General features: G+C 39.0%; 1 protein-coding gene across 2 annotated transcripts in view; it reads left to right on the forward strand.

Moving 5' to 3' along the window:
• The window catches only part of LRCH1 (leucine rich repeats and calponin homology domain containing 1), a 251,108-nt gene that overhangs the window by 132,575 nt on the left and 93,045 nt on the right, over nt 1-25,488 (forward strand). For both annotated transcript variants that reach the window (XR_007773673.1, XM_050948349.1), the window contains exons 3-6: nt 9,912-10,038; nt 14,172-14,277; nt 16,963-17,099; nt 20,950-21,077. Coding sequence is in view for 1 of the 2 variants with exons in the window: in XM_050948349.1 (XP_050804306.1) it covers nt 9,912-10,038; nt 14,172-14,277; nt 16,963-17,099; nt 20,950-21,077 (498 nt within the window). In the remaining variant the exon portion in view is untranslated. The remainder of the gene's footprint in view (nt 1-9,911; nt 10,039-14,171; nt 14,278-16,962; nt 17,100-20,949; nt 21,078-25,488) is intronic.

A 25,488-nucleotide genomic window follows, 5' to 3' on the forward strand; every position in this document is an offset into this window, starting at 1 on the left:
TCAAGGCAGAAAAAAACAAACATTATGGCAAACTGGCTGGGCAGGGAACAGCTAGATCACGTGGAGTGGAGTCTTCATTTAGAAGTGTTTTAGTTACTAATGATGAAATTTGGGGTCCTGCTGGTAGACCTGTTTGCATCACATTTGAAGTGCAACATCCCTCCTCCTCTTTCTCCTGAAAGGGTGAGCCAAGAGTAGTAGGCACATGCTTTCTTCCATTTGACCCAAGAAAGCAGCTCTGGAATATATTGGATAAAGAAGCCCACTTGATCTTTATCTGTCTGTAAGAGACTCACCCCTGCAGTGCCTCCTGCTGGTCTCGTCCGGGAATTAGCTCATCCAGTGTCCAGAGCACCCTCTGAAGGCCTGCCACTTGGCCCCCATGTCCCTCCCAGACCCGTTATCTGGGGTGCTGCCCCCTGGCCATACACCCCTCAGTCTCATGGTCTCCCCTCTCCAGGGAACCCCCACCTACTATCCCCACCTCATCTCACTATAAAGCTACTGCCAGTCACTGTCTAGCCCCCGTACCCTGGGGCAGACTGCAGTATCAGCCTACTCATCACTGGCAAGGCTGGGTTTGGACCTTCTGCCTTGGCCTACCCCTGGGCTGCCCTCTGCAACCCTCAGTACCCGTTGGCCTTCTGCTGGACCACAGCCTGGGACTTTCCAGGCTGGAGCTCCCTGGCTTCTCCGCCTTTCTCCAACCCTGCTCCACTAAGGTACTCTGCTCAGGTCTCTCCCTCTCAGAGTTAGAGGGAGTCTGCTTGAGCTTCAACCTAAAAGCGCCTTTATAGGGCCAGCTGCAGCTGTTTCTCCAATCAGCCTAAAGTTTTCTCCCTCAGCCCCCACCCTCTCCAAGGGCTAGCTTTTAACCCCTTCTGAGCCGGAGCGGGGTGACCGCCCCGCTACACTGTCACATACAGGTTTTTCAGAAGTCTAATGCTCTATTCTTTTTCTACCATCCAGCAGTTAAAGGAAAGAACCTCAAAATCTTCCATTTCAGGGTGGTTGAAGTGGTGCACGCATGAAGCATGCAAGTCCAAGAGCCTCTCCCCCAGCTGGCCTCAAAGCCTACTTACTAAGAGCAGCAGGAGCCTCCAAATTTGCAGGGCAGACACCTGGTTATTCATACCTTCTCAACATTTTACTAGGAGGAAGCTGCCTTTGATAGCAGGTTGCTTGCAGAATAAGCGAAGGAACTTAAAACCTTGTATATAGTTCTGTTAGGTGAATCTTCCTTGAGACAGACTGCTATAAAAATTCCATTGGTTAATGGGTTTGTGGACCTTTTATATGAAAGAAAATAGGAACATTTATTTATTCCTTTCTCTGAGTTAAAGTCCACAGATCTGACCCTCCCTTTATAGGAAACATTTATTTGACCAGTAGGATAAAAATTCCTGCTAGGGTGGTTCAAATTTTGGTCAATAAAGTTATGCTGTGCAATAGGAATTCATTGTTTGTTGCTATAGAGCAGGGGTAGTCACCTATGGCACATGTGCCAAAGGCAGCACGTGAGCTGATTTTCAGCGGCACTCACAATGCCCAGGTCCTGGCCACTGGTCCAGGGGGCTCTGCATTTTAATTTAATTTTAAATGAAGTTTCTTAAATATTTTAAAAACCTTATTTACTTTACATACAACAGTAATTTAGTTATATATTATAGACTTATAGAAAGAGATCTTCTAAAAACATTAAAATGTATTACTGGCACGTGAAACCTTAAATCAGAGTGAATAAATGAAGACTCAGCACACCACTTCTGAAATGTTGCTGACCCCTGCTTTAGAGTGTATAAACTTACTAACAAGTTTTAATCCACATGGGGGATTATCCTTTTCTAAGGAAGCTGTGTTAGCTGGTGTGTTAGCCCTCCCTTATCAGTGAGTGACAGGTCTGATTCTGCCTATGTTGCTGCAGTCATGCTGAAAGGCAGTGGACCTTATAACTCAGATAAAGGAAATATTTGTTTAATCAAAATAAATTTTCCTGTTCCATATACTGGCGCCACTGATGGAACAGAGCCTCTTCTGTTTGGTGTGTCTATGCACCCTTCTCTGTTTCTGCACTTTCAGCAATAATGAGGGTATATTTTACCATCCATAATTTAATGGCGCTGTGATGAAAGTAAACTCTGCTTCCCATTCTGACTTTCCTATTATAGATCCTATTCTACCAACCTCTTGCTCTACTCACTGTTATTAAAATAATTGAGGGCAAATTCTCTAAGCTCATTTTGTAGTCACAGTAACCTTGCAAATTAAGTTTTAAATTTAATTATACAATTTGACCCTTTTACTCCTCTTCCCTCCCCTGCGGGGCCCCCCCCCGGTTGCTGAGTAGTTTTCGTTTCCTTGAGCTTACGGATACTGGAACTGAAACTTGGCTCTGTCATCCCAACTCAGATATATTTTCTCATATATATTTTCTATTTGTTTTTTATTTATTTAATTAATCACTCTCACCATCAATGTGTGCTCTGAAATATTAAATTTTAGACAGCCCTTACTGGACATGAATGTCATATCTTCAACTCCAGTTTGAAGAGGGAACTGAGGATATTTTATATAAGAAATTAATTATAGTTCCCAAGTATCATTTCAAAGTGCTGATGAAAAGAGTGAGGAGATGAAGAACTGACAGAAATACGATTGTTGTTGCCATTGTTGCCATGGTGTTGTTATACGTGTGCTCTAAATTTGTTGTTAGGTATTTGTGCTTGCAGCCTCTCAATGATTTAGTGTAAAACAAATGACTTTATTTATTTGTATTCTGGATAGCTGCATAGTATTTGTTTATTTGTATTCCCATTTGTATTATGGGAAAATAGTTGTTGGTTGGAACAGCCCAAATATAGTACAGATGTACGTAGTCAAAACTGCCATTATACTCTCCTCCCAATACACTTAAACCTGACTTTCTTAAGGGCAGTGGTATGCCTTTGCTATATTCTTCTTGTATTTATTCTTAGCCTTTCCAAAACAGAGAAACTGGCTGCTTTTTTATTTTATGTTGCTGGTGTTTGGTAATTTTGTTGGATCTGTGTTCAGCTGAAATCAAGCTTAGAAATCTCAGCCAAAGATGCTTTCTGAATAACTTTCAGTTTTAGATGTGGCTCTGGATATAAAAATCTTATATTCATTCTTTCAGAACATCAACACTCTGGAGACAGTTGGATTTAGGCATCATGATTTCATGAGAATGATTGTCTTCTGCTTTAAAGCATAGGATTAGATTCTGATTATGGCTACTACAGACTTTCTGTGTGATCTTGGACATCCCACTTAACATCTATGTCTGTTTCCTGACCTGTACAAGGGGGATAAAAGTATTTACCTACCTTCACAGAGTTTTTTGAAGCTAAAATATTTGTAAAGCATCTTGAAATTTTTGGATAGAAGACTATGTAGATACATAAATAATGATTTTAATATATAGCTTTTGGAGCAGATGTCAAGATTCAGAATTGGATAAAAGAAGCTGTGGAGATGAATGTGAGAGATCCATGTGGGAATTTGGGTCATTTAATGCAATGATAAATGAAATCTGTCTTGCGTTCTCAAAATACAGTCATGCATAAATTGTTCATTCTTTAGAGGCTTGAACAGTGTCATATATTGAGAGTGACTAAAATAGCTTTTAAGAGGGTGTGAATGTAAATTAAAGTTAATGGTAGTTGGTACAGGATTTTAACCTGTAAGGAAAAGAGAGCCAGGTGTTTTGAGTCAGAAAAATCTTCAGCTTCATGGGAAAACCAAGAGTTGAGAAGCAAACCACTCTGTTGATTTTTGTGACATACTTCATAGGAACTTTACCCAAGAAAAAACTCCAAACCACAATGTAAATTAACATTTTTACTTAGCACAATGTAAACTAAGAGTCACGTCTCCTCCTCCTGTCACTCCCAACTTCCAAACCTCCCCCAATATCTCTAAAATAGCTGAGGAGGGACAGGGAATTGAATCCTCCCAGGTGTCCCTGTCTAAATATGATTCCTTTTATTCTGTGTGCCAATCCCCCTACCCCCCCCCCCCCACTATCCACCAGGAGGCCAATCATTTTACTATGAAGAAGGAAATATGTTCCCTCTAAGGGCTTTGTTATTTCCTGAATTAATTTTTTGTAATTTTATTTCTAATGAACTTTCTCAGTGAATTTCTCAAGTTTCCATGTGATATAGAAATCAGTGAAATGGGGAACAGTGAGCAGCCTTACTCCAGTATAGTCACAACTTGTTTTCCAGCACTGGATTCATTATATTGCTGTCCTCTTCTCTAGCATCTTTTCATAAGCCATTTGTTAGTACTGAACACCTGCAGACCTCTTGGGCAGATACGGTTAGAACAGATGGGGTGTGGCTCCTGCTGCCTTGAAAGAAGTGAATGCTAGATGATTTGTGCCAATGTTCAGACATAACATATCCCTTTTAAGGGAAAGTTAATGATGATTGATCACAGGTTGAAATAAAATCATTGTGTTCACCACAAAAGAGGGCTTGCTGCTTTTACTCTGGGAAAGCATGTTTTGTCATCTTTTTTTCCAACAGCAGCCTTCGTTGACTCTTGATTTATCGTTTTATAGTATTTAAAAATAAATAAAGTCATATCTAAATTTAAAGAATAACCCACTGCAGGTGCACTTGTGCATTCTGGGTGAATAAACGTATGTAAGCTAGAGTATTAATGAGCATTTGTGGGAGAGAATTTAACTCGTGACATACAGAACCAGATCCAGGGCTATAATTCTACATTCCATCAGTCACTAGATAGATCAGCAGCCAGAGCTTGGAAATCATGTGATAGAAATAATGGGCACAATTATTAAGGACTTCATAACAAAATCTCCCCCCCCCGCCTCCCCTGCTCTCTTTTTAAAATGGATGATGGGTCAAGATTGAGAGCAAGCAACTACTTAAAATGAAAACTGAACATGCATTGGTGAATGTGCTGGCCCACCACACAATTTGTTAAAAAACATATTTTTTTAAATAGTGTTGATTCACTGGGTTAATGCACTAACCTTGTTGTTAAGTGTTACTGGATTTAAATCCTTGTTTATGATTTTAATTGAAATGATTCCAGTGGTTTTCCCTTGATAATAATGTAAAATTGTTCAGTTTGAAGTACTATACAATATATTACATACAATACAGTATGATGCCTATCTTTACTCCTTATGCTGGAAGGGCACTGGATATGAATTTGAAAATGAGATGTACCAAGGGATGCTGTAAAGTTGAGGGGGGGAGTCCCTTAACCATTTTTTTGTTGTTGTTAGTAAGATATTTTGAGTGTACAAGTACTCCTGTTCTTTTTAAGGTTCCTTTTGTTCTCCACCAAGAAAAAGTCCCAAAGAAACCAGTCTTGTATAACCCCAATTGTTTTTCTTTCTATGCTTTTTCCAGAGTCTTGGATTTATTCCTTTGATAAACCATTCAGCTACAGCCAACTATGTAATGCTGCAGCCCCTACTCATCTCTCCTTATCTAGATTGCTCAGTTAGTTCTTCATAGGAACAAAAAGCCTCCATTGGGTCTGAAACTGATATTTAAACCTCAAACTCAGAACTCATGAGAACTGGGTTTACCTGCTGAGAAATGTTTGTTCTGCAGTGTGGTTTGGAAGCTTAGTGAAGAAGATAGATTCAAAAGGTCTTCCAGAATTTCTGGTTAAAGAACAAGAAAAAGGGTTCTCATTGTTCACTCTTTAGCTCTCAGTGCTATGGAAACAGCCTGTCCCACCTTGAATCCTAAATCGGCATTCTAGTTCTAAAGACCCCCAGAATAATTTTCTGATAAATGCATCAGAGGGGTAGCTGTGTTAGTCTGGTTCTGTAAAAGCAGCGAAGAGTCCTGTGGCACCTTATAGACTAACAGACGTATTGGAGCACGAGCTTTCGTGGGTGAATACCCACTTCGTCATATGCATGTAGTGGAAATTTCCAGGGGCAGGTATATATATGCAAGCAAGAAGCAAGCTCATAGACTCATAGACTGGAAGGGACCTCGAGAGGTCATCGAGTCCAGTCCCCTGCCCTCATGGCAGGACCAAATACTGTCTAGACCATCCCTAATAGACATTTATCTAACCTACTCTTAAATATCTCCAGAGATGGAGATTCCACAACTTCCCTAGGCAATCTATTCCAGTGTTTAACTACCCTGACAGTTAGGAACTTTTTCCTAATGTCCAACCTAAATCTCCCTTGCTGCAGTTTAAGCCCATTGCTTCTTGTTCTATCATTGGATGCTAAGGTGAACAAGTTTTCTCCCTCCTCCTGATGACACCCTTTTAGATACCTGAAAACTGCTATCATGTCCCCTCTCTGTCTTCTCTTTTCCAAACTAAACAAACCCAATTCCTTCAGCCTTCCTTCATAGGTCATGTTCTCAAGACCTTTAATCATTCTCGTTGCTCTTCTCTGGACCCTCTCCAGTTTCTCCACATCTTTCTTGAGATCTAGAGATAACGAGGTTAGTTCACCTGCTTCTTGCTTGCATATATATATCTGTCCCTGGAAATGTCCACTTTGTGCATCCGACGAAGTGGGTATTAACCCACGAAAGCTCATGCTCCAATACGTCTATTAGTCTATAAGGTGCCACAGGACTCTTTGCTGCTTTTTCTGATAAATGGCTTTCTTCCATCAGGTGAACTTAACTCTTTTCTGTTTGACCTCCCTAAAAAACCTAATGCTTCTTTGAGGGGCCCACGGTAGACATAAGTTTGCAAGGAACTATCAAGAAAAAGCCTTCTGCTGTTAGGTTTTCAGATCAGCTATATCTGCTCAATAGTCTGAAATTCATCAGGATCCAGAATTCTCTGCTTTTTCACATTAAGAAAGTTTGAAGGAATTTCTGAAACACTGTGGTGGGAACTAAAAGTTGTAATGATATGACTTGGGTGTTTTCTGTGTGTAGCAGCTAATTTAGCACTTTTCTGGTAGCTTGCATAGCATTGTGGATCAGGCTGTTAGGCGGGAACCTTCCCTCCTCGCTTGGTGTGTTACCTAGTTGTGCGTATGTTTTTTGGGAGAATTTTTAGGCATTACTACCAGATATCCAGGTAACTCTAAAAAAGGAACAGGAGTACTTGTGGCACCTTAGAGACTAACAAATGTATTTGAGCATAAGCTTTTGTGGGCTACAGCCCACTTCATCGGTTGCATAGAATGGAACATATAGTGAGGAGATATATATATCTCCTCACTATATGTTCCACTATATATATACACACACACATACAGAGAACATGAAAAGGTGCGAGTTGCCCAAGCAACTCTAAGAGGCTAATTAATTAAGATGAACTGTTGTCAGCAGGATTAAAAAAAACTTGTAGTGATAATCAAGATAGCCCATTTAAGACAGTTTGACAAGAAGCTGTGAGGATACTTAACATGAGGAACTAGATTCAATGTGTAATGGCTCAGCTATTCCCAGTCTCTACTTAAGCCTAAATTGATTGTATCTAGTTTGCATATCAATTCAAGTTCAGCAGTTTCTCGTTGAAGTCTGTTTTTGAAGCTTTTCTGTTGCAAAATTGCCACCTTTAAATCTGTTACTGAATGGCCAGAGAGGTTGAAGTGTTCTACTGGTTTTCGAATGTTATGATTCCTGATGTCAGATTTGTGTCCATTTATTCTTTTGTGTAGAGACTGTCTGGTTTGGCCAATGTACATGGCACAGGGGCATTGCTGGTAACTCTGCTTCTTCCATCATCTCATGCCAAGAACCCTGAACTTTTCACTTCAGGAATGCACTGTGATTGCTCACTCCTTAACTGAAAAAGTTGGCCTGTTGAATTCTTAATAAAGATGTCCAATTATTTTTAAAGCAAAAAAAAAGAAAGAAAGAAACCACAAACCCTTTCAGCTCATATTTATACACCAGAAAGAAACTAAGATGAGCACAGACCTTTTAAAATTTTTTTTTGGGGGGTTGCTTTTAAAATTTCTCTGTGGGAACAGAGCCTTTACAAAGGTTAATTTACTGTTTATCCATTTTGAAGGAGTCAGATGGCCTTGAAGCTTCCTGATATGCCATTGTGCTTAAAGAATTGTATACAAGAATCACAGCAGCAGTGTCCTTCCTGATCAGGATCAGAGCATACACCAGGGGTTGGCAACCTCTGGCACGCGGCTCGCCAGAGTAAGCACCCTGGTGGGCTGGGCCAGTTTGTTTACCTAACGCATTGGCAGGTTTGGTGGACCGTGGTTCCCATTGACCGCGGTTCGCTGTCCCAGGCCAATGCAGGAGGCGAGAAGCCAGCACATTCCTCGGCCCACGGCCCTTGCCGCCACCCCCATTGGCCTGGGATGGCGAACCATGGCCAGTGGGAGCGGCAATCGGCCGAACCTGCCGATTGGTGACTGCTGCATTTGGGTGACAAAGGTTTGGAAACAGCCCTCCTTTGAGGTTTCTCTTTTAAGGGAAGAAATGATTGGGATCATAGTTGGTGTCTTCCCATTCAGATTAGCTTCTGCATTCTGAGAGTCCTGTCAGATACTGTTGTTTAGAACACTTGTCTATTCCGATCAAAGTCACAGAAAAATGAACTAACAGTTAACTTTGTGTGTAACTGAGTCGATTAATACACCAGCCCGGCCTGATGGACATTATCCTATGAGGTTTAGAAAAACGAAGTTTCTGTTAGGGATGAGGAGTGAAGGCTAACCTTCATTCTTTCACATAAAGATTGTCTCAAACTGGGGAGCAAAGAATGCGCAAAGGAGGAACAATGAAAGAGAATCTTTTCAAGGATGGGAGAATGATAGATTTGTGGTTTAATCACAGAATTAGAAATCAGAAGCCTTGAAGTATACTCTCCAGCTCTGCCACAGACTTCCTGTATGGCCTTGGGCAAGTAATTTAATTTCCTATCCCTTAGTTTTCCCATCTGCAAAGTAAGTATGATAACACATCCTTAACTCACAGGGAACTTTAATATGTGTGAGGTGTTCATATAATGTGGTGATGTGTTATAGTAAAGTTCATTAATAAATGTTGGATTTTGTTGGTTGCCATCTTTCCTATTGTTGCTACCAGAGAGGGAGAAAACACTATAGTCTATTTTGCAAAATCAAGTCACAGAAAATGAATGATCAGGAAAGAGAATAAACAATTTGGCTTTTCCAATATGAGATATGTGAAGAGTTTCAGACTGTAAAGAATTTTCAGTGCTGAGTTCCAAATACCTGGGGGAAAAACGGGTTGCAACAGACACAGACAGAAGTCTTTGCATGTAACTGTGTTTTTGAGAACCGGAAGCATGCCAGTATTTTTCCTATGATCAATTGTTGGCCTGTCTTTCAGTTATTTGGAAAAAAGTCTCATATTTATGCTTACTTCAGTAAAATCATAGGTTTTTTAAAAATGCTTGCAGCTTCTGCCCTCATTGAGTTTCCTGCATTTGTTGTGAAGGAAAACAGCTGTTGTAAGTTGATGTCACTTTGTTCGTGCAGTATATTCATGAGTAAACTGATAAAATTCATTCTTTTGTTTCAGGACGGTGATATTCCATAAAGCTGTTTTGTTCACTAAATGGAGATTTTTTTCTAATATTGCTTATGTTTGATGTTTTAATGCAGTTTTTTATTCCAAAACTTTCATTTACTTTTTTTTATGTGCAAGCAACTTGATATATCAAGATATCTCAATAACTGGACTTTTTAAATGGCACATTGTAATCTCAGATTTTCTAAGTGAGCATACAATAGAATAGTATCAGAGGGGTAGCCGTGTTAGTCTGGATTCGTAAAAGCAGCGAAGAATCCTGTGGCACCTTATAGACTAACAGATGTTTTGAAGCATGAGCTTTCGTGGGTGAATACCCACTTCGTCAGATGCAGGGTACATACAATACAATGTAATTTGTGTTTTTAATGTGTGTTTTTGTTTCTTTTGTTGCAGTCGAAATCAGCTTTCTTCTTTGCCAGCTTGCCTGTGTGGTCTTCCTCTAAAAGTCTTAATTGCAAGTAACAATAAGCTAGGTTCCCTTCCAGAAGAAATAGGTCAGCTAAAACAGTTAATGGAACTGGTATGTTACTGATTTGAATGTTTGGTTTTTGTTTGTTTTATTACTAGTTACAGTATAATCAATTTTGTAAAGAACGTCCTGCAAAAGCCTAATGATACGGTAATCACTGTTACACAGTCAGTGCTCCTTAATATGTGGTGAACTTCTTAATTGCATCAGATAGGAAAATGTTACAGTGTAACTGTCTCCTTTCCAGGTTCCCTGTCATCCACATCACCCTTCTTGGGTTCATATAAAACACATCAGTAAAGATCATCTTGCCTACTTGTTATTCTCACTGCATGATCAAATCACTCCTCTGTTCAAATCCCGCTACTGGCTCCCTGTTTTGCTAAAATGAGTTCAAGTTTCTTGTTCTGGTCTCCAAGTCCCTTCCTAGCTCTGCTCCTCTCAACTTGTCTTTTTTTTTTTTTTCTTTTCTTACCTCATTGTGTTTTACAAATTATGCTCATCTTTTCAGTCCCTTTTAGTTTCCTGTCACATATATTTCCATGCTGTCCATTATGCATGGAATGCCTTCTCTGAAGTGATCCATACAGACACTGTCCTCTTTCCGCAAAACCTACCCCTTCTGTAATGGCTATAAGCAATCAGCCAGTTATTGAGAGCACGGAGGGCAGGAATTAAATGGCACTTGAGAATTTTTTTTTTTAATTCCAAATGTATTTGGAAAGGTTATCTGTAAAAGACTGTATATATGTTAGTGTTTTCTCCTCCGTCACTTTCTTCCCCTGCACTGCAGCTCCCTCCCTCGGGCTGTGGCTCCCCCCTGCTCCCTGTCCTCTGACCACCCCCTGAGACCCTCTGCCCCTTATCCAACCCCTCGGCCCCAGCCTGGCACCTTTAACACGCCACTCAGAGCAGCGTGTTGGAGCTAGACACACTGACGTGCTGATCTGCCAGAGCGCGCAGGCCCGCCCCCCAGAGCGCTGCTTTACCACGTTATATCCAAATTCGTGTTATATTGGGTCACGTTATATCAGGGTAGAGGTATAGTTTACACCTGTCCTAAGGGGTGAATCTTCTCCCTGACCATGAAGAGATGCCTGTTAACGGCATTATTGTGGTTCTGTTGCTGAGGAGATGTGGCCCATGTATGGAAATGTGCATCCCTCAGTGCCAAGATGCTTAGCTGCATGAAGGCTACCTGCATGCTGCTGTAGAGCAGGACTTTGGAGGTAGCTCTAGTGTACAACTATACGCTACTGTAAAAACTGAGTATTTAGAACTCTTAACTTCAAACTTTTGATAGTGGTAACAGTACTAACTTGTTTGCACGCTATTTGACCTCCAAATTCCACTTGCCATAGAAATTTACTTAAATTGACTATTGTTCTCCAGTCTTATTTGAGAGAGCTTGTCCATGTTGTCAAACAGGGAGGCAACTGGTAAGAATAAAATGGAATTATTAGAAGAAGTCTGACCTTCACCAAATATTAACCTTTGGAATTTGAAAAGGCATTTGGAGTACATTATTTTAATTGTCTGCAGATGTCCTTGAAGCCAAGATGCAAAACAAAAGCAGGGTAATGTATTACATACTGGAATTAGGAGGAGTACACTGCTCTTGATTTGTCATACGTACCTAACCAGAAAGTAAAAGATGTTGTATGCAGTGTTGAGTCGGATAAAAGATACTATTATCTCTGGATATCTTGTGACTATGAACTAAAGAGATGAGTTTTATTCTTGGATTTCTTAAAAGGTCTCCAGCAGACTTTGTCCTTGCAGGTACTAAAAACCATAAAATTATTATACTTCCTTGAAAAATTCTCTTACACCCTGAAACCAAGGTCAGTTTTATTAAAGATTAATACACACATAGAAATATGCTTCTAGACACATCCTTACCATACAACTTTTCTGCAAGAGGGGCACTTTACCTTTTAAACTGTATGTTCTAAAAAGTAAATGCTTAATTATGAACTTGTTTCAAGTCTTTAGATAAAAATTAAGGCATTATATCCCTAAAAATATTTGGACTAATGCAATTAACCATAACTTTACAGTAATTTGGACAAGAGACAGTTTCCAGTGCACTCATTAACAAGGATTTTTTAATTTCCTTGTCTAAAACCTAAAACAATTCCCTGGCTCTGTTTTGAGAAGGGAAGGAAGTTTTGGCTCTAGTGGGATCCTGATAAGGAGACTTTTATCTCTCTGATACCCAATCCAATATTGTCAAATAGAGCTTCCTGCCCCTTCAGTTTTCTCACTAATTATTCTTTGAAGAAATTCTTGATTTGGAAATGACATTGACATAATATATTTGAATAGTATTAGAGAAACTCCCTTCAAAGGACTAAATTTGAAACCTGATTTGGGGAAACTGCAGAATCTTTGAGCTTATGGGTATTGTTCAACTTTGCCACTTGAAACAGTAACCGTGAAAGTAGGAGTTAATGTACTTAAGAAATTCCCTTATCTCTTTAGGAAAAAGTATTATCACTACGTAAATCATACTTTTGGAGATACAGTGTTTCCTTACTCTTCCTGATCTCCCTATTATACAGGGCATGAAATCTTGCAGGACCAGTCTAGTGAAATGACAATGCATCACAGGTTTAGGCAAAAGGTTCAGCATTCTTTTCAGTGTCATGTTGATTACATACTGGTGTGTTTGGTAGTATAAGCTAAAGCCTGTAAGTTAATTTGATCTTGTTTTAAAATGCCCTGATTATAGGAGTTTATCTTTGATTACCGATTTTAGGCTTTTCAGAATCTTGATTAATGAATCAACAGTATTAGTGTTATTAATGCATTTATTTTATATATGTATTACTAGTATTAATGCATTTCCTACTTTCCATTATACCTTGTGTTGGATCAACTCCATCTTGTACTGCATCTTAACTTTACAAATCTAAGTTTCTAGCAGTTGTTCTTTTAGAGATTTTGAGATGAACAGAAGCTTCATCTTGGTCCAGGTTGTTAAAACCCAAGATGAGGGGCCTAATTCAGCCCTCTACAAACTATCCACTGGGGCATTGAAATGTACAGGAATTGTTCTTTCTTTACCTTTGTAAATTTCAACAAACTCCCTGATCACAGGAACAAAGCACGCAGCTCTCAGTGCAGTGGGGCCTGCACACTTGTCATTGCGAATTAACCGGTGGAGTGCTCTCTGTTTTAAGTGTTTGAAGCCTGTGCTTTGGAGAACTTAACAGACATTTTGAGTTCACAGAGTACTCTGATTAAAAGTATGTATTATAATTATTAGGTGTGGTAAACTTGGGACCACTTAACCAAGAAAATAGGGTAAAGCACCTATATGATTTAGGAGTCTAAATTCCTTTACCTTTCAATGAGACTTATGCTTTTAGATCACTTAGGTGCTTTTGAAACTTTTTACCTAATGCTCTTTTAACAACCTCTATATTTCCCATCAAATACATTATGTTTTTTATAAAAGAGGAGAGTTGTTTCCCACCATCTTAAATTGGTACTGTCACATTGAATAGCCAGTTCTCTTTCTCTCTCTTTCAAATAGGTAACTTTTGTAAGAAGAGACTGTTTCTCCTTCTGTAGAGTTTAAAGTATGAATTGCATACCTACTGGTAATTGTGAGCCCCTTCCTATATTCAGTTCTTAAACTAGTGTGTAAAAATAACTGCAATTGTGTTATGTTTTTGTGTTGCTAGCATTTTGGTTTTAAAAAAGGAAAAATCCCTAAATTGATTTTTTTTAAATTGAAACCCAACTTCTAATATATCTCCAGTAATCTAATTTAGTGTTCCATCAAAAGAGAGCCACTTGATTTTGGAAAACTGTTCATTTCCTATCAGTGTTCTGCCGCTCCTCCCCTGCCCGACAAATTGCAAAGTCCTTCAGCAATTTACCGGAAAAATCAAAAACAGATGTAGGAAAATGAACAAGGAACCCAAATGGCACTCTGCATAACTTCACTAAGCAAATCTTAGTAAATGCTGTATTTTGGTTTTATGTGATGTGACACATCACATGGCTAGCTTTTCAGTGCAAAGATAAGACATGGCAGGTTACATGAATTTACATTTCATTAACCTGGAAAACATGTTTTAATGAATCAACAAAGTACTTCGAATTTCACACCCATAATAGTCAACTGTCTTGAGGGAAGACAGTTCATCATCTCCTTATTGCTTTTAATATAGGATGTCAGCTGCAATGAAATCACAGCTTTGCCACAGCAGATAGGCCAGTTGAAATCTCTAAGAGAACTGAATATCAGAAGAAATTACCTCAAGGTTTTACCACAAGGTAAAAAGACAAAAAATAAGACCTTTAAAATTACTTTCTAATTACAACTTAGAAAATATGCATGTGTTTAATTATGTACATAAGTAAGATTAAAAACCTCGCATTTCCTTGTGCTAAAATTTGTTTATTTTGGCAGATTTACCGTGCATCAGCAACCTTGTACAATACTTACTGCCAAACAGAAGCAGTATGTGGGTCTTTTTAAAATGAATTGTCTTTGTGATTCATGGTGGCTTGATACTTGTCTTCATATCATTGGTTTGAAGAATATTAATGAATGACCTATGCAGGCAGACCCTCCACTGATATAAAATGTTTTAGCTCTGTTGCGAAGTTATGACAATTTACACTAGCTGAGGATCAGCCCTGTGGAGTTCTAGAATATTTTAGGAATCTTGGAGAAAAGTGTATGATGTACTTAAAAGTACTGTGCTGTTTTTTTTTTCCTGAGGTCATTGTACTTGCATTAGAAGCCTAATCAAATTGGTACTGCTTCAGTGTGAGTAGAAGTTGCATATTAATAGGGCTGTCAAATGATTAATAAAATTAATCGTGATTAATCGTGCTGTTAAACTATAATAGAATACAATACCATTTAAATATTTCTGGATGTTTTCTACATTTTCAAATATATTGATTTCAGTTACAACACAGAATATAAGGTGTACAGTGATCACTTTATAGTTATTTTTTATTACAAATATTTGCACTGCTATAACATGAAATATACAGCAGAATGCGGGTAAACAGAGCAGGAGACATACAATTCTTCCCCAAGGAGTTCAGTCAGAAATGTAATTAATGTTATCAGTATGAACACATGTCCTCTGGAACAATGGCCGAAGCATGAAGAGGCATATGAGTCTTTAGCACACCTGGCAAGTAAATATCTTGCAATGACAGCTTCAGTAGTGCCATGCAAACACCTGTTCTCACTTTCAGGTGACATTGTAATTAAGAAGTGAGAAGCATTATCGCCCATAAATGTAAACAAGCTTGTTTCTCTTAGCAATTGGCTGAACAGGAAGTAGGACTGAGTGGACTTGTAGGCTCTAAAATTTTGCATTGTTTTGTTTTTGAGTTATGTAACCAAAAAAATAACATTTATAAGTTGCATTTTCACAATAAAGAGATTGCACTACACTACTTGTATGAGGTGAATTGAAAAATACTGTTTTTTATTTATCATTTTTACAGTGCAAATATATGTTATAAATAATATAAAGTGAGCACTGTACACTTTATATTCTGTGTTGTAATCAAAATGATATATTTGAAAATGTAGAAAAATATCCAAAAATATTTAATACATTTCAATTGATATTCTATTGTTTTACAGTGCAATTAATTACGATTAATTTTTTTGAGTTTATTACATGAGTTAACTGCAGTTAATCAACAGCCCTAAATATTATGCTGTTGTCCAAGTGATGATACCTTAGGAAATGCACCAGAAGAAATTCTGTATTGTCCACTCACCTCTTGGTCTCTGGTAATTGATTACCAATACCATTAAACTGTTGTGGGTCAGTTTTTACACACTGTTACACAGTACTGGCCTAAAACTGTGTGTATATTTGGGGGATATTAAAGCAATAAGACATTAAACAGGGAAGTGGTGCTTATTAACGTACACGTTAGGTATGTACATACCATAAAAAATGAGGTGAGTCTAGATATAGTGTTCATAAATTTACAGGACTCATGGGGATAAGATGCAATTATGAAAGCCAGCAATTTTTCTGGGATAAATCTTGAAGTTCTTACTCAAACAAATTTTTCTTTGAAGACAAGTAAGGACTAAACATTTGAATGATTCAATATTAGTAATGAAAAGCATCAGAAAAAGTTGAGTACACTAGTAATGTAGTCCTGCCCACAAAAGGGAACAGTTACTCTATTTGGCTTTGCTTTGATTCTTTATAGTCACCTAAATTAATATCAACATTGATAATGTGGTGGGGAAAGTGACTATATTTAGCTATTTTTCTTACTTAATCCAATTTCCATCCCTTATTGTGGCAGTATTGTTTATTCTGACAATGCCTTTGGAGAGATCCCATCAGGATTTCCAGAGTTTATGCCATCAATACTGACCATCCTTTAGTAATCTGAGATGCTGTGAGCTATGTTAGAGACCCAGCCTTCTTGCCTGGCTCTGCCTGATCAGCAATCCCAAAGAAGGTATCTTTGACAGAGTAACTCTAGGAAACTGCGTATACTCATTTGAAAGAATAGTACAATACATTGTACCCCAACTGAGAAACCATAGTTTATATTACTAGAAACAGAAGTTAGAGATTATTCTTTCTGCCCAATGTGGTACAGAATTTATTTTCAAAACCACTTGTTTTTATGGCTCCCTTTGCAGGATGAAAGGTATTTGATTTTATTTTAAGCAGCTGCCAACAGCCAAGTTGGCCTAGATACTTGAGAATGCCAAATGCTGTGATTATAGCACTGTGTGGACATTGTAAACAGAATATAAGTCTTCAAAATACATAAGTAAAGTAACAGGATCATCCATAACTTGTTTTTAGAAGAAAAATAAATTTAATTTATTATACTGTTGAATCCTTACTTTCTCCAATTACAAATAGAATCACATTCAGATATACTTAATTCATGTATTTTGTGACAAAAATAAATAAATATAATAACTACGATCCTTTCTGTTACTTTTAGAACTAATAGAGCTTCCCTTGGTAAAGTTTGACTTTTCCTGCAATAAAGTGCTCGTGATTCCAATTTGTTTTAGAAAGATGCTGCAGTTACAAGTATTATTGCTTGAGAACAATCCTCTGCAGTCCCCACCAGCACAAGTAAGTAATGTGTGTCACTTAAATTGTAATTTAGAATAAGAATAGGCTAGATGATATCAAGAACAGCCTGTGTTTAATTATTATTGTATAAAACTTCATTATCTCGTTTTTTTCCAAGCTTGCAAACCCAGCAATGCTATCTGTTGGGTCTTAATAATCGTAGTCCATTGATTTTAGCTAGAATTTTTTCTGAAATATAAACAAACGGGAGATGGTAGGTCTCCTCAAGCTCCTAACTTGTGCTCTTGAGCATACATAGCACCTGAACAGAGTCATTCTAGAATATTCCCCCTACTAAATTGCAGCTACCTTATAAATACATTGGTAAAATTTATTTCATTCGCCTGGCTTCCTTCAATGGTTACTGCTAATAAACAGGATATTTTCATGATGACGGAGGGGAAAATTGTAAGATAAACCTATATTCCGTAACTACTGTAAGTGAATGGGCAGACATTTTAGGAAGCTTTGGTGTGATTTTACCAATTAACAAGACACTAATATGTTCAGGCCAGGGAATAATCTAGTTAAAACATCTTTCTGTAAGCCTACTGTATGTGATGCACATAGAAACTATTAAATTCCATATTTGGATATAGCCTGCTTTGAAGAAATGTAATATATTGTGATAATGAATGTAGACGACATTTCCACCAGGAGACAGTGCTATATCTTATTGTTAAGTTGTTGCCTTGTATTTTATGTTGTTGATATGACCTGAGGGGTTAGCGGAAAGATCTGTCCTGCCTGTGTGTACTAAGTTGGTGTTCGCTGTGTCCCAGTGATTCTGTAAGCAAATATTACAATTGGTGGCTTCAAGATGGCAGAAGCACTTTTGCCTGAGAAGAAATTTACTGGTTATGCAGATGAGACTGGAATCTTTGAGTCTTCACAGACTTTGAGTGGACTGATGAGGAAGTAGCACAGTACCAAGTGGTATTTTTGAATAGTGATGCCAAGTGTTTTAGCAGCAGCTTCCCAATGCGGATCATGGTTCTTATAGACAGTTACACAAACACTTATATAACCTCTGTGAAAGGCCATTGGCCCTTTTGAAATACTGGAAGGAATGGCAAGCCAGAAGGCACCTGGAAGAGGAACCCCTGCAGAGTTATATGCATGCATTAAGGAGATTGTGCAGTAGGCCTTTGTCATACCCCTGTCCAGGAGATGACTCTAGTGAAGCAGAATCTGCTGTTCCACATCTTGAATTGGCAAGCCATGAGAGGATTCTGTGTGAAAAGTCAGTTTGTAAACAGTTTAAGAAGAGAGCTTTATAACCTGCTGGTGAAGGATAACATACTGGAAATATCTATGGACCTGATTATATGCAGAGTTCAAAAATGTGGAAGAAGAAATTCATGCTTCCCTTAAAGGTATTAGCTGCTAATTCGCAGCCTTAGGTTATTCCCTTATACCAGATGCTGCACTTCAAGAAATTATTGCTAGTGAAGTGGCTAAGTAGTTGGCAGCGCAACCTATTCACAGGCATCCCACAGGTCAGAAGAGAGAGACTGTTTCCCAAGTGGGTCCCATGACGGATGACATTTGCAGGTGTTATAGAAGCAAAGGCCATTGGAGACAGAATTGTCCCAAACAGAGATAAAGCCACACCAAGGGAAATGAGAAGTTGCTGATGCAGTAGGGTCACCATCAGCAACTCTTAGAATGGGCCAGTCAGGAGCTACACAGACACCTGTTACTTTGTGTCTGGAGACATCGCTGCCTGGAAAACTACAATGCTGTTGAACTCAGGATCTGAAATAAGTCTGATCTATGGTGAATACCTAGTGCTGAAAGGGAAGAAAATTTGTACTGCAGGAGTTAAACTGGTGAGTGTTAATCAATACTGCTGCCCCTGAACTTGAGGTCTTTGCATACTAAGTGGACTTTTGTTGTGGTGACCAGTATTTCTAGTGCTGTTTAGTTGGGAGAGGATTTCATCCGAGGGCATCACAAGAACTCTTGGGGTATTAATAGAAGAGTTTTGTCCCTGGATAACATTGAGATACTCCTGCTGGATGTTGGCAGGAGGAAGTGTGGACCTGGGGTTTTTAGAGATGCCTCTACCTTGCCTACAGGATGACAGAGAGGAACTGCATACTTCCTGTGAAGGCTGAGATAAAGTTTTGGTGAAGGCAGCTAATCATGCAGTAATACCCCTGATGATAAAGGACAGCTGCAGTGAATCTGTAGGAGTATTTGAAGCCACCAATATCTGGTCAGGGTTACTATTTAGCAGAACTCTCTTTTTCGAGCTGGACCAAAGGGTGTGGATAAGTGCAATTAGTGAAAAATCAGGCCATGGGGACCGTGTCCAATATAACTAGTGTCTCTAAGTCTCCCATAGGGGCAGAGATCAAGCGCTGTGTTGCAGCCCAGTCAGTAAAAGAGCTAGGGGTTGACTTGACAAAAGCAACTGTAGAAGGCAACAAAGGGAAGTGATTAGAACAGTTGCTTGTACAACATGCCACTATGTTCTCCAGGATTAAAATGAAGAGCTTGGGAAATATGATTGGATGCAATATTGGGTTGTGCTTAAGCCAGGGAATATTCCTCTAAGGCAGCCCTCACATCAGATTTCACTGGTGTAACAGTCACGGGTTATTTTTGGGTTCCGCAAACCCATGCTTCCCTGTGACTTGATGTTCAGGCAGCAAGAACTAGCAGGGCCCTCTGCACCTACACAGGGGGGTAACATGGTGGAATCTAATATCAGTGACCTGATGACAGCATTCCAGAGAGTGGAGGAGCAAATGAGCTGGAAATGAACATGTCAAGCACAAGATGCCAGGAAAAAAGGAAAATGATGTGCCCATCCAGGAAGGAGAGAGCTGTAGGTATGCAACTGGAAAAAAAAACCAAATTACTCCTTTTTGGAGGGGACATTACACAATAATTAAGAAACTAAACAACTTATCTTTCCTGATTTTTTTTTTAAAGTGAGAGCCCACCCTTTTGTATTGCATTGAGAATTGGTGCCCAGATTCACAGAAGAAAGAGGAGGGCAAACATTGAGGATGCTCAACAGCTATTCCAGAGGGCTTCAGTAGAGGATTTGGAGGTACTCAGCAGGTTCCTATGGCTCATAAAGGGAGTCTGATTGTGGACAAAGAATTGCTGGGGTGTTCTAGGAACCTCAACACTGTGCCATTTTCAGCAGACAGTCTGACCACAACAGATAGGCCTGATCTAGAGGACATGAATCCTTCATTCGCTGATCATCTAGATCCAACTATGAGTGATGCATACATGACTGAATACAGGACTTGAGGGGGAAGATGAACATGGAAATCTGCATGGATGGCAGACTACTTGGATTCCTAGGACTTAACTACTTTCTTAAAATAAAAACATATTTATTACTTATAAACTGAAGAAATATCTTTTTTTTGTCTTTCTCCATTGGGGAGGGAAAAGTATTTTTCTCCTGGATTTATAAGGTAGCATATGTTGATATGGCTGCTTCTTGTTTCTACTTTCTGTACACAGTTATGTTGTTCTTGATGTTAAGGGGGATGTCCATTATTTTTGGAATGTATTTATACTAGAAGACATAAAGTTGTGCATATCTTGCCCAAACCCACATAGGTCACAGTGGGCACGCTCCAATTGAAGTCATTGGTAAATTTCCCATTATCTCCATTGCTACTTCTTAACGTCGTCTCCAAAGCAGCAAAATGAGATCGCACACTGTTTTTGTTGTAATTTTTTAAAATGAAATAAACTGATGGAAAACATCCTGTCTACTATTTTTCTAGGAAGTTAATATTAGTAAGGTCAAATTTGGAGCAAATATTTTTTTTAAAATCCTTATGGTTTTAAATGTTTTTTTTTCTCATCCTAATAGATTTGTATAAAGGGTAAAGTGCACATATTCAAATATCTGAGCATACAGGCGTGCCAGATTAAAACAGCAGACTCACTTTATCTTAATGCCATAGAACGACCACACTTGCAGCAACCTGTGGAAGAGAGGTAAGTATAAAAGACTAACACTGCATTCTTTGTTCACATAAATTAGTTCTAGCGGTCTGGAAACAAAATGGAATATATTTTTTATTCTTTTACTTCAAGACTTTTCAATGTAGGTTTATGTCAGCTGTATCTTTTTGAATAAAACTCTCATCTGAATTAATAATCTTTATTCCAGAGAAACCCCTGTATTACTTCAGAATGATTATAACATAATTTAAATGTAATCTAGGTGATTATTAAATACTACCCTCCACCATAACCATATCATTTGATTAAGATGTTTTAGTTTTGATGGACTCAGATTAGATTAGATTGATTTTTAAATACACATTGGTGTTTTTCATGTTTTTCCCCATCATGTTATCACTACTGGGTTAAGGTTTTTGAGATGACTTAACTGTGCATTTCCAAAACTTAACATGTTTGGATTTCTTTTACATGTAATTTTAACTCTGAATTTCTTCGATTGGTAAAGCTGAGTTTTGGGATAATGTGATAAAATGTTGATCCTAATTACTGTTTTGTCTTTTTAACCTTAACTCAACATTAGTAAGTTTTTTGTCTAGGGATATCCTTGTTTTTTAAAAAACATTTCAGACACAAACAATAAACCCAAAAAAATGCAACCATAATATATTTCTAATGATCTGAGATAAGTAGTATCAACTTTAATATTTTTTAAAATTGTAATTGTTAAGAGCAAATTCACTGGTACACTAGAGCAGCACGAGCAGCCAGAACTGGGATTACAACTGCTTTGCATCACTAGAGCAGTGCAAGGCAGCCAAAGTGTATTGGTGGATTGTGCCTTTAATATTCAGTTAGTTTATTGGTTTATTGTTACAGGAACTAGCGCTATATGAAGGAAAAGATGTGCAGGGAGAACCCTGTTGATAACCTGTATAATGACATTAAATACAATCATTAATTATTTATCTTATTTGCAACCTAATTTCTTCAAACATGGTGTATGCACAGGACTTCAATGAATTTTAATTATCAGGATAGTTTAAAAAGTCTTTGTTGTTCCTTATTAAGATCATTTGGGACAAAGAAAAGACTGACAGGTGCTACATTTCTTAAAGAACCGATTCTTAAATTAATTTGAACTCATAAACTAATTGATAGATTTTTCAGGTAAATTCTCAACAATTCATCCTGTACTCAGAGAGTAACCCCTGTAAATTTGGGGTGGATATGCTATATTTATCCTATATAAAATAGTTTAATGCTTGGTTTTAGTCTAAAATGAAATTCAGCTTTAGCAATGGAGTTGTGGCCAGTGGTATAATGGTATAAAATGAGCATATAGTTTATTACGAGAGAGATCTACTTGGTCAAAGTTGAAAAGGCTTTCATTTAATTTATTCATGGGACGTAGTGGTATCTTTTTGTTGTATGTTCATCAGGGGTAAAAGTAACTTAAAGGACTTACCGGTACTCTAGAGTCTTGCGGAGGGGGAGGGGCCTCCACTGGAAGAGGCGTGGCCTCTATCAGAAGAGGTGAGGCCTTTAAATCTTGGGGCTTTTAAATCAGGATTTAAAGGGCTCAGGGATTCGGCTGAAGCTAGGAGCCAGGCCCTTTAAATTAACCCCAGAGCTACCAGCTGCAGAGGCGGCTGGGAGCCCTGGAGTTTGGGGGGGGTGAAAGTAATTTACATTTCTTACCCATATGGTCTAGTCGCAAGCAACCCAGCCACCTCTCCTACATACTTCATGGATCCCTCCCATTGCATGACTTAGATAGAGAAAATAAAGCTACTATTAATACTACCAGTACTGTCTGTAATAAAACTTTACTATTGGAATAAGCCTGAAAAAGTGAAAACTCGCTGTCATATTTTTCTCTGTGTCTTCACTCCTCCTCCTCCTCCAGCCAGGCTGCCGATGCTAGGCTCTGTGCTTTCTCCCTGCCTGGCACTCAGCAGCTGCCGCAGAGGCTTCCCTCTAGCTTGCAGCAGGGAGACTGCCTCCTGCATAAGAACAGTTTAAACTCAGTTGTTCCCTGATGGTTCAGCCCCCCGGGTTAAGAGAGGTTTCTGTCATCTTTGTTAATTTCACTCCCAGTTGTTGGGGGGCGGGGGTGGGGGGAAGCTGTGTATGACCATGGCAGGGGCAGTTCTTTTCTGCCCCCTGGATGAGGGGATCTCCAATACTACTAACATACAATAGTAGGGGCCGGTTGCTGGGGTCAAGGCAGTCAGCGGCAGGCTGCAACTGCATTGTTTGTGACACACATTCATACATACACACACATGCATACTGTATGTATGTGTATGTGTATGAATGTGTCACAAACAATGCAGCTGCAGCCTGCCACCGACCAGCAGTGACCCCAGCAACCGGCCCCTGTGGGCTGCTGCCTGCAGAGAGCCAGCAGGTGCTGCTGGGCTGGGTCTGCCAAGGAGTAAGTAACCAAGTCAAAAACCACAGCCAGCCAGGGAGGGAGCCCGGGGGGGGAGGAGGAGAGAAAGGGAAAGTCAGGGATGAATGAAAGACAACTGGGATAGCCTTCATGAAATATACAAGATATTTAAAGAAAATTTTATCAATTTCAGCCTCTACACTCTGCAGGCAGAACAAAACAAAGAGATCTGAGATTGCACCTGCTGTCCTTAGGACATTTCAGGTGTTTAAATCAATATTGGAAAAGGGTGGGTTGGAATGAAAACTACTATTTCTTTCAAAGGAGGCACAATAATTTCACTGAATATTCAGTTTTCCCCTCCAATCCATTTGTGGTTTTGTCTATGGGGGCTATTTGCTTTCTCTGTAAATCTTTAGTTGCTTTAGCAAAATTGCTTTGCCCAAAATAAATCCTGATCATCATGACACATCTTTCCACCATGTTCTCCATGTTTTTTGTGGTTTTTTTTTAAACAATAACATTTCAAAGAGGATCTGCAAGCAGTTTGGACATCACAACCATGATCCTCTGCTGGGGAGGGAATGGGATCGATTTGAACTTGGAAATGGTTCTTGATTTTGATTCTGTTTAGGAGATCCCCTCATCTCCGGGGACAGAAAAGAACTGCCCCGCCATGGTCTCTCACACACACCCAACAAGAACTGAGAGTGAAATTAACAAGGATGCCAGAAACGGCTCCTAACTCTGGGCACTGAACTGCACAGGGAACAGCTGAGTTTAAACTGTTCTTTTGCAGGCAGCAATAGCAGGCATCTCAGCCAGTCTACTGCAAGCTAGAGCCTAGAGGAAAACCCCTGCTGCGGGGGAATGGGAGGAATTCAGAGCCTTGTCTGCAGCCTCCCTGGAGCAGGGGGAGGGAGGAGCCGAGAAACCAATGTGACAGTGAGTTTTCCCCTTCCATCTGCTTTTATTAGCTCAGGATTTAAACTGTGCAGCCAAATGCTTGTATTTGTTGTGTATATTAGTTAGGAGAGATCCCCTCATCCCTGGAGGCAGACAGGGACTGTCCCTGCCATGGTCAAACACACCCTCCCCTCGACCCCCTCCCCCCAGCTACTGTGAGTTAAATTAACAAGGAGGCCAGAAACCTAGCCCTGGGGGCTGAACCATCAGAGAACAGCTGAGTTTAAACTATTCTTATGCAGGGAGCAGGCTTCTCTTTCCCTCCCTCAGTCAGTCTCCTTTTCGTACTGGTCTTCCGTACCGGCGCGTACCAGCTTACTTTCTCCTCTGATGGTCATACAAGTGACTAGAACAGTGGGGTCCTGGTCCATAACTGGGACTTCTGTGTGCTACCACATTAATAACGATATGTAATAAATACAATGCTTGAGGACCTATCAGGAATAGCAGCCTTTTTCTACATTCCTGTGTTATAATTTATTAATTTATCACATATAGTTTAGCACAAGTATATCCTTTGTATTCATTAGCTTTTTCACTAACGAATGAAAAACTGAAAATTAGGGAAAATACTGTTTTCATGTTTCTGAGAATAATCTTATAGTAACAGCTTCCAAAGAAACACAAAACTTCTGGGATTTCCACAGATTATTTCACACAAAGTTCCAGTATTTACGGACCTTAATCAGAGACCTGCTTTTACAAAGACTCTTAAAATTGCGTTTTTTCATTTTTATTGGGAAATATGTCTAGTTGCTGAGAAAGTAACGATGTGCAAAACAAATATGGTGAAATTGGGCAGGATTACAATTTAATTTTTTAGATCACAAACAAATGTGTGATGTAGAAAAATGAGATGGTCAATGTATTATTCTAGGAACGTGAGCATATGACTAATATTGTAATGTACAGTGAGTAAAGGTCATATATTAGGCAATGAAACCAGAGCAGAAGGTACCTGACATTATTATGGTTTACCAATTTAAATAAGTAAACCTCAAGGAGTTTTTAAATTAATGCATGTCACAAAGGTACCTATGTTATTAATTACTTCATGCTCTAGGGAGATCCAACGCCCTT

The sequence above is a fragment of the Gopherus flavomarginatus genome, chromosome 1, assembly GCF_025201925.1.
Source record: "Gopherus flavomarginatus isolate rGopFla2 chromosome 1, rGopFla2.mat.asm, whole genome shotgun sequence".
Classification (NCBI taxonomy): Eukaryota; Metazoa; Chordata; order Testudines; family Testudinidae; genus Gopherus; species Gopherus flavomarginatus.